Source organism: Delphinus delphis, chromosome 5, assembly GCF_949987515.2.
Source record: "Delphinus delphis chromosome 5, mDelDel1.2, whole genome shotgun sequence".
Classification (NCBI taxonomy): Eukaryota; Metazoa; Chordata; class Mammalia; order Artiodactyla; family Delphinidae; genus Delphinus; species Delphinus delphis.
In genome coordinates, this window is record NC_082687.1 from 2,358,497 (window position 1) to 2,371,399 (window position 12,903).

General features: G+C 39.2%; 1 protein-coding gene across 4 annotated transcripts in view; it reads left to right on the forward strand.

Moving 5' to 3' along the window:
* The window catches only part of GRIA2 (glutamate ionotropic receptor AMPA type subunit 2), a 151,053-nt gene that overhangs the window by 92,132 nt on the left and 46,018 nt on the right, over nt 1-12,903 (forward strand). For all 4 annotated transcript variants that reach the window (XM_060011926.1, XM_060011924.2, XM_060011923.2 and 1 more), the window contains exons 5-6: nt 3,170-3,223; nt 7,614-7,775. In XM_060011926.1, coding sequence (XP_059867909.1) covers nt 3,170-3,223; nt 7,614-7,775 — 216 coding nt within the window. The remainder of the gene's footprint in view (nt 1-3,169; nt 3,224-7,613; nt 7,776-12,903) is intronic.

Below are 12,903 nucleotides of genomic sequence, written 5' to 3' on the forward strand. Positions count from 1 at the left end.
TATATATATATATATACACACACACATATATGTATATATGCAGACACACATATATACATTCTTTTTTATATTCTTTTCCATTATGATTTATCACAGGATATTGAATATAGTTCCCTATGATATACAGTAGGACCTTGTTTATCCATTCTTTATACAATAGTTTGCATCTGCTAATCCCAAACTCAATCCTTCCCTCCCCTAACCCCTTCTCCCGCTTGGTAACCATAAGTCTGTTCTCTATGTCTATGAGTCTGTTTCTGTTTCATAGATACGTTCATTTGTGTCATATTTTAGATTCCACATATAAGTGATATTATACGATATTTGTCTTTCTCTGTCTGACTTGCTTCACTTTGTATGATAATCTCTAGGTCCATCCATGTTGCTGCAAATGGCATTATTTCATGGAATGAAATTTTTTTTTTTTTTTTTTTCGGTATGGGGGCCTCTCACTGCTGCGGCCTCTCCCGTTGCGGAGCACAGGCTCCGGACGCGCAGGCTCAGCGGCCATGGCTCATGGGCCCAGCCGCTCCGCAGCATGTGGGATCCTCCCAGACCGGGGCACGAACCCGTGTCCCCTGCATCGGCAGGCGGACTCTCAACCACTGCACCACCAGGGAAGCCCGGAATGAAATTTTTTGTAGCAAATATATGATCGTGATTAAATAAATGTCCATATGGACATCCATTCAAAATGTACACAGTATTTTGCACATATATTTTATTTGAATGTATTATGTGAGTGTGTGGATTTATTGAGGACATTGTATGTATCTGGAATGAGGGATGCCAAGAAAGGTAAGGGTCTTGACTTTACCTTCTGAATTCATTGTTTAAAGGGGAAGGAAAATGTGCACACACAATAAACACTGCAGTATTACAAGTTGTAATGCAATGTGGTCTAAGAGCATGCAGGAGGAAGTACCTGTCTTAACAGGGGTGGGAAGATGTATGAATGGGTCACACATGGGTACTGCTTGGCTGGCTGGCTTGGATTCCTCCAGTTGTTTGTTCAGTGAATTTCCCTGAGTGTCTGATGCTTACCAGACAGGCACTGCAGGAGATCCAAGATGTAGTGTTAAACAGAACAGACATGCCCATCAAGGTGAATAGCCATGATGTTTCATAGTTACATTAATATGCAGTTATAGTAATGGTAATACTATGAATGAACAGAACAGGATGTTATGAGAAAAAAAAATTGCAGAAAAAATAATTTCGATTGGGAGATCATGGTAGGCCTTCAAGGAATAGAGTTTACCAGGCAGAAAGTGGGGTTGAGGTACATTTCAAGAAACGGAAACACTATTGACTTACTCACTCTGTCAAGAGAATGGAGATGAGATGAAACTTTATATTCATCATTGCTTAAAGTTAGAAATATAATTAAACGCTGTTAGTCTATGAGTATTTTATCATTCAATAAAACTTTAGAGACACTTATTTCTAGTTGTGATTAGGTGGCTAAAGGACTCAGACATCAAAAACACTTAGAAATTAACATAAATTTACTAGTTAATGCAATACTAATGGCTCCATAAAGCGAAGATATGATGGTATGGCTGATACTAATTCTTAGAGAGAAGTAAGGCTAGACCATTCTTCATATTTCTCCTTTTTCTCAATGAACACTAAACTCAACTACTTCTACTTCTGGTAGCACCATTAATACTGTGTTTTTTCTGAATTCCCAGAAGGAAAACATGCACGATTATGAAAGTAGAATGACCAATGAGCACAATCAACAGATGCCTGTAGGAAATATGAGGGGCATGACCGGCTCAGTTCAGCTGATGCTAATTAATATATTTTTCATTCAGGAGGACATCTTTCTTCAAAATTCTCCCTTCAACACAGAATATTCATTTTCTTGGAAAAGGCAATTTAGTTGTGTTACAAAAAAATACGTTAAAAAATAAGATAAGCCTAACTGCCTTCCAAATTTGTGACCATGTTAGACTATCAGAGTAACATATGGTGGAATCCTTCTAGGATCTGGCCCTCCCCTTGCTCTTTGACTGAATGTGTTGCTTTGGAGCATCTGACTTTGCCTGGGATGAAGGAGGGAAGTCTTCTAGGAGGTAACACTGGGCTGAGATTCACTGTGCCTTAAGAGACAAAGGGTATGGTGTGGAGGGAACTTTGCAAGCAGAGGAAACAGGATCTATGAAAGCCCTGAGGTGACGGAAAGAAGCTCTTTTTGCACAAAGAAACGAAAAGAGGGCCATGTGGCTCTAGTATAGAGAGTGAGAAGGTGGGCCTGAACTTCACAGTGTGTGAAGGATTTCATACATTACGCTAATAAAAGCAAGGGGAAGCCGCCAAAACAGTTCAGTAAGGGAGGGGATCTAACCTTTTCCATTTTTAATAACAGTTAATGCTTTCCGTTAGTGTGACTATTTTCTTAAAAATAGAAATTACATTTGAGTATCTCAGTACCAGGGCTGCAGCGTGGCCATTTTACCTACTTCCCTTTATAAGTGATAGAGATCAGTGAGAGTCCAGGTGATACAATAATGTCCAAAACTGTTGGGAGCATTGCCAAATGACTACTTGTGCCATGATTTTTGACTTAGATTTGTGGAGAGAAATTAGCTTCTCTGACATTTTGCTGCCTTAAGAACTAGACTATAAGTGTTTCAAGATTCTTAAGATTGGAATTTTATTTTGTAGATCTATATAACAATTCTGTTATATGCTTATTAATATTCTTTTAAAACCCATGTACTGCTATAAACTCTGTGTTTATCTTTGAATGTAGATTGTGAATATAAAATCTCAGATGCTGGGTTCAGCTGTCTATGTTTCACTGAAAAGAAAAAAAATAGCTTTTGTAGGAATAAAATTATGACTTATTAGGGATTCAACACGTTTTTGATTTCACATTTCTTAAAATATTGAAACCTTATTTTCACTATTAACAAAACCAAGGTAATCACTTTTGTTTAGTTATTGACTTCTTGAAAGATAATATTTATAAAGCACTAAAATGTATGGTTACTTTTTTCTGAGAGAAATATTATCTGAATTTGATAATTATATTTTATCAAATACGACTCTTTGTAGACTATCAAGAAACACAGTAGATAAAATTTATTTTCTGAATCAGGTCATAACAGAAGTAATTTTACATTTACATTACTTACATTTGTTTCTTTATCTTTGTTAGGTTATTACCATTGGAAAACACGTTAAAGGGTACCATTACATCATTGCAAATCTGGTAGGTGAATTAATGATATTTATTATTTTAATAGAGATGCCTGTTAATTCAAAAAAATTTTATGGCCAGCATTTATCAGTGGTATTTTAAAAAACATATTTTGATTATATCAATTAGAAGTGACAATATTTTTCTGAATTTGTTACACTTTAGATTTACTTTCCATTTCATATTTTCTAATCAATTTCCTATTGTTATAAATGATGTGAGAAATCATAGAACAATATTTGACAAGCTTATACTTTGTGTTAAAGGTATATTTTAACTAAGGGAAAATTTTCAAAAAGATATAAAATTTAAGTGTCCACATTTCCCCTTGTTTCTCACTGTCACTGTAATTATAAACTTTACCCATTTCTTTAAAGTTCTTAGTATCTATAATATTTGAAATGCACATTTGTGAGAATATGTCTTGGTGCAAAATAAAGCCTGGAAATATCCAGAATATTTATATATTGTGTATTATTTATGTCTGATCTGCTACTTACTGTATAAGCAACACAATGAAAATTGAATAGCTGATCACTTTTTCATTGAGATTCCCTCAAATTAAGATTATACTGAAACATTCCCGTGATTAATTGTATCTCCCTTCTTAAGTATGATCAAAGGCAATTTAGAACGACCACTAGAAATTTATTTTTTCAAAATAGTTTTTAGATCGGCATTAATGTGAGCTTGAGGCTCCCCTGCTGCAAAGGTCTACGTTCTTTAAACAAGTATGATTCTGCGCAACTGAGGGCTCCGTCTCCCCAGCCTCAGAAAAAAAGGTGATTAAAAGAGTGACAAAAGCAGAGAATGAGCGTATTCTCAGTAGCATCATAGGACTGTGAAAATTTCCTATTTATACAGATGAGGATTTATGATGTCGCTTGTGGAATATTAGATTGTTATGTCACAAGACATTATTTCCAGTAGTCACGGAGAGATTTAAAAACCCCACAACCTTACAAGTGATAAATATTGTTTTCACTAGAAAGTGGCACCAGTGATAAAGAATATTCAATCTCAAACCTACATATATTGAGAGAAGTTGGTTGTTCAAGATAAAATTTCTGTTTGGCAATGAAATGGCTCATCGCTGTAATAATTTTTTAGAACTTACCCTTATAATATGGCTTATAGATCCTAAATGAGTCCCGACCAGAGCAGCGAGAGTTAAAATAAGTGAAGCTCTGTAATCAGGCGTTCCAGAACCACATTCTGTGCAGGGAACAGCCTGGCCAGTCAGTCCCTGTGTGACCTGTGCCATTGATGAACAGCACAGAGCCACACCGAAAGCTGTGATCTTTAAAAATGTCCAGATGGAGAAGGTTATATTGGGACATTGAGAAATAATGGCAGAAGGAGGTCATCAATTTGAGAGTTGATATTAGATGCTGTGAAAAAGGAAACGTGCGTTGACCAACGTAAAAAGGTTCAAAAATAAAAGCAAGTTCTTGCTGCTGTCATGCTGCTATAGGGAGAAATCTGCATAACACCTTATCTGAATTCAAGTTGTGTTTTTCCTTCTCTGAATACTTGGTATCCTCGCCATATGGAATTTCTAGTGAATCAGTAAATTCAAAGAATCTGTAGAGTGCTGCAGTTTCTGAGAATCTCTAGGGCACTTGAAAATTTCAGTGCCATTTAAAATTGGAGAATGCCATCCAAAGTTGAAGGGCTTTCATCTTCCAAAGTCTTGGTTGGGAATGTCCCTTCTTCCATCTCCAGTGGCTAATGGGTGTTAAAGGAAGTGGTTGTAAAAGACAGAAAAATCCTCAGATATTGTTAGTGACTTATTTCTTCAGAAATTGCTGAATGCTAGATTAGGCTTCCCAAACACAGGCTATAGTTCAGTTCCTGATACGTCATTAAAGGGGATAAAGGATGAGGAAGCGGTCAGAAGGGATCCAATTCTCATTTCTTCAGCCCTTCAGAATCAGACGAAAAGCCCTGCAATCCGCCCACCTGACTGCCTTACAGTGAGGTTCACTCATCAACCAGCCCTGCCCGTGCACACAGAAATTCCAAGAAATGTTTTGGCATCTTCCTCTTAGACAGCCAAGCATTACCAGACTTTCGAGAAAAAAGTCTTTGCCGTGAGGGATACAATACAAATAAACAAGTACACGGAAACAAGGTAGGCAGGAATCAGGAGAAAAGTGCTTCAAATTGTAAGAATATCTTCAGAGAAATAAGATAAAATATGTTATCCATAAAGAGGAGAAAAGGCTGCTATAAAAAAAATTCAAGGAACAAGAAAGCGCTCTGGGAAGTTAACTTATTTTTCGTAGAATAACTAGTAAAATTACATGAGTTTGAAGGTAAAGTTGAGAAAATCTTCCAGATTATGGGGCAAAATGACAATACAATAAAAAACGGTGTATGTGGAGAAAACTGAGGGACTCAGATGTTTAATCTAGGGGTTGCAATGTCTTATTAATAAACCTTCTAAACAGACATAGTGAAAACAGGGGAAGGAAATTATCAGAGAAACACTCAGAAAAATTTCTGGTACTAAATGACATAAATCTGCCTGTTGAGTACACACAATAATGAAAGACAAAAGGCTTCTTTCGTAAAATATCACCATGAACTTTCAGAGATAAATAGAAGATCTTAAAGTTTATGACAGGTGGGAAGCCGGAAGGAGTATGAAACAGGTCACAGACAAAAAATAATTAGAAATAATGCTGTTGTATTTTTCAGTAGAAACAGTAAGTCAGTAGAACAATGCCTTCAGATTATCAGGGTTCCAACTTAAAATGCTATACCCAGCCAAAATACCAGTCAAGTGTCAGAGAAAACAAAGGTATTTACAGACATTCAGTGTCTCAAAAAAGGTACCTCCACATGTGTCAGGAGACTACTGAGGACTCTAGCTGAAGAAAGGGGTAAAACAGGAGAGAAAAGTGATGGAGGATACAGAGAAGCTACTCAGAAAAGAGGGGAAGGGGCATTTCAGGAGAACAATTGCAGAGCAGACGAAAGAGGAACCATTCAGATTGCAGCGTTAAGGTGGAAGGCTCCAGGAGGCAGGGGAAAAGGGAGATGACTTGATATGTTTCAACATTTTAATTGAAAAAACTTTTACCCATATAAACATGAAAATTTTTACATGGAGCAACTGGAGAAAAAATAAGAAAGAGAAAGCTCTAGTAGTGAAAACAATGACGCAATCATTAACATTAGAATAAAATACTATTCAAGAAGGAAAGTGCAATCCAAACACGTTATTTGGCTTTGCTCTGAACAACAGAATTCTAACTGTGAAAACAGTGAACATTAAAATGGCTGAGGAGATAGATGGTTTGCTTATGAGACTTACATACTCATCTGGCACAAGTATAAACTGAAGACGAAAATCTAACATGGGTAAGTTAGGAAAGAAGAACAAAAATGTGTCATGCAGAATTACAGAGGTAAATACACGAAAAACAAAAATTACTGAAATTGATTGTTTTGAAGCAGCTTAACTGAGGCATGCGTGGGTCAGAACAGAAAATCTGTGAATTTTGTTATATACATTTTCCTCTATTTGCATTATTTGATAAAAAGAAAAAGCAAGAATATGAGCCAATAACAGCGTAATTATCCTTCTCCACACAAACAATATTAAACTATATTTTTAATATCAACAACAAAGAAAAGGCTCTCATATTTAGGTCAAAATATTTCCAATTCTTCTGTGTGATAATAAGGAATAAATGTATAAGATGAAAATACTTATAATTGTGACTTCTTAAAATTGTGATTTCATCTTTCAGAGAATGTGCTCCCAAATTGAGATATACTTTATGGCAGCCCAAGATTTGAAAGCAGTGGAAACACTATATGATAGTTTTAGTAATGACTGAATTCATTCTAACAATGCAGTAGAAGTGGCTTTTTAAAATTTAATACATTTTATAGAAACTAAGTTTCATGCTTAAAGTGAAAATGCTTAATTGTTCTCCAATAATGACAAAGCATTTGGTGCCTTCCCTTCTCATTTACAAGGTTTTGTATCACCTGAGAGAGTGGACAGTTTAAATAGGAATAACCGTCACGCAATGTCGTAGCTCTTGGAGAAGTAGCTTAATGTTTGTATGTGGTGGTGCTTTGTGTAAATACAGTAAATAAAACCCAGTTCTTATCCTTGGAAGATTTCTCAATAATACAGAGAACTTTTATGTAAGTATGACCAATAAACAATCATTGATTAAGGACCCGCTGTGGCCAGGATGAGGCTAGGTGCTGGGGAAGAATATTGGCTGTTAAAATACATGAAACATTTACTATAGGCTTTTTATCTCCCTCATGAGTTCCTTGAAATTTGTAAATCCACAATGTATAGAGCTATTTGCTTAACGTTAAGTTCTATTTGGTTCTTAATAGAAAGCATGACATAAATATGTTCTCTGTCCAGGGATTTACCGATGGAGACCTATTAAAAATTCAGTTTGGAGGTGCAAACGTCTCTGGATTTCAGATAGTAGACTATGATGACTCCATGGTATCTAAGTTTATAGAGAGATGGTCAACACTGGAAGAAAAAGAATACCCTGGAGCACACACGACTACAATTAAGGTACGTATCTATCAGGGTCTACTTCTACCTCCATCACCATGTCTATCCCCACCTCCACCTCCATCTCCATTTCCACCTCCGCCTCCACCATCTTCACCTCCCCCTCCCATCCCCTCCCCCTCCCCTCCCCTCCCCTCCCCCTCCCTATCCACCCTCATCTCTATCTCTATCTAACTGTGGGTGAGTAGCCTGTTCTCTGGGACACCTTAGGAAGAAGATAAAAGTCTCAATTTGTTTTCATAATTAACAAAATAAATATAATGATTTATGTAATCAGAGAAACTTTGAACGCTAAATGCCATGCACTGCTCTGTAATAAGCGCTACCCAGACTCATCTTCTATTCTCTGTGTGTCTGGACACCTTGAGGTCTTCACTGGTTTATTCAGTGTACTTTATAGTGTATATACATACATGCATATATTTACCCCCAAATATGACATATTTCTGCTGTCGATATTTCAATTTCTTCTGTTCGTCACCTGATTGAGAGCAGAGATAAAGAGTAAAACCAGAGGGAGGAAGAGTGAGTGAGATGAGATCATGTTCACTTTTTGAGACTCGGTTTATGAAAAGTAAAAGCTGCAGAATATTGTCAAATGTATAGTGATCTGTTTATCTGTGTTATCTGTGTATTATAGTGCAGGTTGCGCAAGAACCAGTCAGGGACAGTGTCATTTCAGTTTCTCTCATAGTTATGTTCATACATCCTGGAGAAGTTTTGTTGATGTTGTTGTTTTCTGCACAAATTGTTTGGCTTTAAATTTGCGTCTGGTTGTGAGACCGGTGCTAGATAAGAATTAGAAACTTTTAAGTTTTCTCCTTTGGGGCGTGTAAATGGATCCTATTAATTCAACGTCAAATTTAGGAAAGCATCCCATAGGATGCGAAAGCTTAGCCCGGAGCTAAGTTTTTCTCTAAAGTAGGTGACTTCTCGTTTGGTGACCTTGACTGAGATTCAGCACAGATACATGTATAAAGGGCTTGAGGGCCGTGGGCCTGCCACCATTTAACAGGGCTGCTTAGAAGGGAGGGGACCCCATCAGTGTCTGTCTCCTCCTGTGTTCAGCAGGGGTCTGACTGAGGCCCACATCCGCTGGGATTGCAGGCTTCCCTGCGTCCAGATGTGCGGCCAGTGAAGTCCTCTGATGGAGCGTGCATGTGGCGTTCACCCTCAGATGGGACTGACATTCCTTTGAACACTCTGCTAGTCATCGTGGAGCCTCCCACTGCTGCTGGCTGTGAGAAGGATGAAAACGAAAGGAGATGATTCTTTTCTCACGGAAGGCATATGGTTATTAAAGTTCACGTGCTATGCCTCAAAGAGCAAGCGATTTAGGGGATAAGAGAGCAATGCATTCTGCTAACGTTTTTGCTAAGACCTAGCAGCAGAGTTCACTCTGCTGGTGACCTTTCTTTGCTCCCTTCTGGCGGTAACATCTCCCTCCAGAGCGGCTCCCTTTTGGTTTCTTCTGACAAGTTTCAGAAAGATCGTGGTGGCCCTTCCTTGTGGGGCGCCGCAAAGAGCATAGGCTTAAAAGTTTAAAGACACAGCCTCGCGAGTAGGTCTGTGTCGTTATTCCCTTCTTGCCCCCAGGTTCTTCAGAACTTTTTTCTTTATTATTCCATACATGTGTGTTAGCATATGGTATGCCGCATAGCACAGGGAGATCAGTTCAGTGCTTTGTGACCACCTAGAGGAGTGGGATAGGGAGGGAGACGCAAGCGGGAAGGGATATGGGGATATATGTATACGTATAGCTGATTCACTTTGTTATACAGCAGAAACTAACCCACCATTGTAAGGTAATTATACTCCAATAAAGATGTTAAAAACAAAACAAAACAAAACACAGCCTCTTCCATGTTCTGTGTATCCCTTGAGGTAGTACAAGGACCCTGCCCCAAGGCTACACTGTTGTTTCCTGACTGCCCCTCCCTTGTCTCCGCATCCCCTCCCTTCCCTGATTAGCGGCTGTTTGAACCTACCGGTTGGAACTCAGGGAAGGTCCTGGAGGCCAGATTAAAGGAGCGCAGGCCCTGCACACACCCTGGTCCTTATCAGCAACCCCGCCCTAGAACCATTGCTGTAGAACTCCTCACCAAATCCTTCAGTTTTTCAGGGCACGAGCCTGCACGAACAGCAAAGCAATAAAGCTGTTCTTTTCTGCTTCTCCCTCCACCCCCGAAAAAGTAGGCTGTCAATCACTTTTTGACCCTCGGCCCCAAAATTCAACAACATTTACAAAGACTCACTTAGCGCGGCTTTGGAAACAGAGGTGCCGGTAGGAGATATATCTTATATGGTCTTTGAAGCTTGATGAAAAGTACTGAAAATCTGTGTGGAGGATGTGCCTCTGGGTGGGAGTTCATCCTAACACGGAGTCATATTGCTTATGTACTAGACAGCCGGGAACTCAATATACTTTTAAAGAATGACTCTTGCCTTTGATAATCCAAAGCCTTATGGAGGATACAAACATGCCCGTAAGCAAATATAATAGAGAGTGATACATGTAAACGGTGGCAGCTCCTACACATGATTAGGACAGTACGGTAGGAAGGCTTTCCTGAGGTAGGACGCCTGAGCAGGGCTTTGCCCGTGAGCCATGCCACAGCGTAACAGGTCCAGGGAAATCGGGAGGAGTGAGGTGTCGACAGGTGTCAAGAGTAATCCCAAGACAGGACTTTCATGGTTGTTTCTGTCATGATTGTTTCACGGGCAGAAGAAAGGAAGAAAAACTAGATAGGGAACAATGTACCATTTCCTGATACAAACAAGCATATATCATCTGTCCAAGGGAAAATATCTCGAATGCGGTTGTCTCTTTTTACATTGTGTTTTGGGTCACGGACTGTAGCAGGTATGTTGCTAGATAATTTAAATCGTAAACTTATGCTATAGGCATGAGAGCCTGTAAAAATATAATTCATGACATCAAATCCTCTCCGTGGTTAGGCATTGGAAATTATATAATTTATATCAAGTTGTGGGACTATTAAATTAGTAATTATTTAAAACTTCTAGTCTTCCTTGAAAGTTAATACACCTTCCACAGCTTCCTAATTAAAATCAATCTTATTCAATAAATACAAGTAAACCTTATGTGTTTCAATATTTAACATATTTTAATAACCACCGAATATAAATTGCAAATGTTAAATTTCTTCATTCTTATATCCTGTGCCAAAAATAACTCTAGAGACTTCAAATCTGACTCTCTTTCACTAATGTGCTAATTTGGGGCAGTATTCACTTATTCATTCATCAATTCATTATACATTTTACTGAGTTTTTACTCTGCAGGCGGTCACTGTTCTAGGTGTCAGAGAAAAGACAAAGTTCCAGTCTTCAAGGGGTCGATCGTCTTCAGGTTAGAAACCAGCAATCACCTTGTATTAACTTTGGTGGAAGTTGTCTTACGGACGCGTTAATATCAACGCATTCTCAACTTCTGATTTCCACCTCTGCTCCCTCTTCATCCCCTGAAACACTATTCCTACAACAACCCTTCCCTGTCAGTTGATGGCAACCCCATCTTTTCAGCTGTTCCTTCAGCCAAGGACTTGCAAGTGTCCCGGAGCCCTCTCTTACCCGGTGGCCCACGTCCAGTCTGTCAGGAAACACTGTGCCTCTTCTGCACCCACCCTAAATCCAGCCCCCATGGCCCTGCTGCTGGGTTACTGCAACGATCTCCTAGACGGGGTTCCCTGCCTCCTGACTGACCCCTCTCTCTCCCATGCTTGTGGTCCTTTTAAAATGTAAATTGCATTGTGTCCCTGCTGCTCTCCGGCCCCCCAGCCCTGTGGCCATCCATACCACAGCAGTGCAAGCCAGACTCACCCCACTGACCACGAAGCCCTACGTGCTCCACCTTTCTCTCTCGGGCTCTCCCCTCACTCCCTCTGCTTCAGCTACAGTGGCCTTTCTGCCAGTTCTTTTTTTTTTATTATTTTTATTGGACTATAGCTGATGTACAATGTTGTGTTAGTGTCAGGTGCACAGAAAAGTGACTCATTTATACAGATACATAGATCCACTCTTTTTTAGGTTCTTTTCCCATATAGGTCATTACAGAGTACTGAGTAGAGTTGCCTGTGCTCTACAGCAGGTTCTTACTAGTGATCTATTTTATAGGTAGTAGTGTGTATATATCAATCCCAATCTCCCAGTTTATCCCCCCCGTCACTGCCTGGTAACCATAAGTTGTTTTCTACATCTGTGAATATATTTCTGTTTTATAAATAAGTTCATTTGTACCCTTTTTATAGATTCCACATATAGGTGATATGATACGGTATTTGTCCTTCTCTTTCTGACTTACTTCACTTAGTATGATAATCTCTAGGTCCATCCATGTTGCTGCAAATGGCATTATTTCATTCTTTTTTATGGCTGAGTAATATTCCATTGTATATATGTACCACATCTTCTTTATCCAGTCATCTGTCGGTGGGCACTTAGGTGGTTTCCATGTCTTCGCTGTTGTAAATAGAGCTGCTATAGACATTGGGGTGCACGTATCATTCTGCCGTTTTTTAAGCACGGGAGACATGTTCTCTCTTCAGAGCCTTTGCACTGGCTCTGTCCTCTTCTGGACTCTTCTGCCCTTAGCATCTGCAAGGCTAAGCCTCCTGCCCCTCTGTAGCTCTTTGTTCAGTTTTCATCTCCTTAACGACCCCAGAAGCAGGTTCTCTATTTAAACTTGCAATCTCCCACCCATTAGGGTGTGTTCCATCCCCCTTCCCTGCTCCAGCTTTTTCGTATGTTTCCCTTTAATAGCTCCTAGTCTACTGTATTTATAATGAATGTATTCATTACCTTGTTAATTGTTTTCTCCATCTTGAAAGTAAGTGCCATGTGGGCAGGGAGTTTTTGTTGGTGTTTGTTTGTTCACTGGTTTTGTTTGCTCCCAGGCTCCTGGAATAAGGCCTGGCACAGAGCAGCTGTTTAGTAAAGGCTTTCTGAATGAACAGATAGAGGAAAGCAAAAGTTCTGTGGTAGCACCCTTAAGAGGCCCCTAACCCCAGTTCTACACGTAAGAAAAGGCTTCCTTCTTTGAGGAAATCATATGGAATTTAAAACCTGAAGGAGAGGTAGGTATTAGGAGAAAGAAGGGACGGTAACT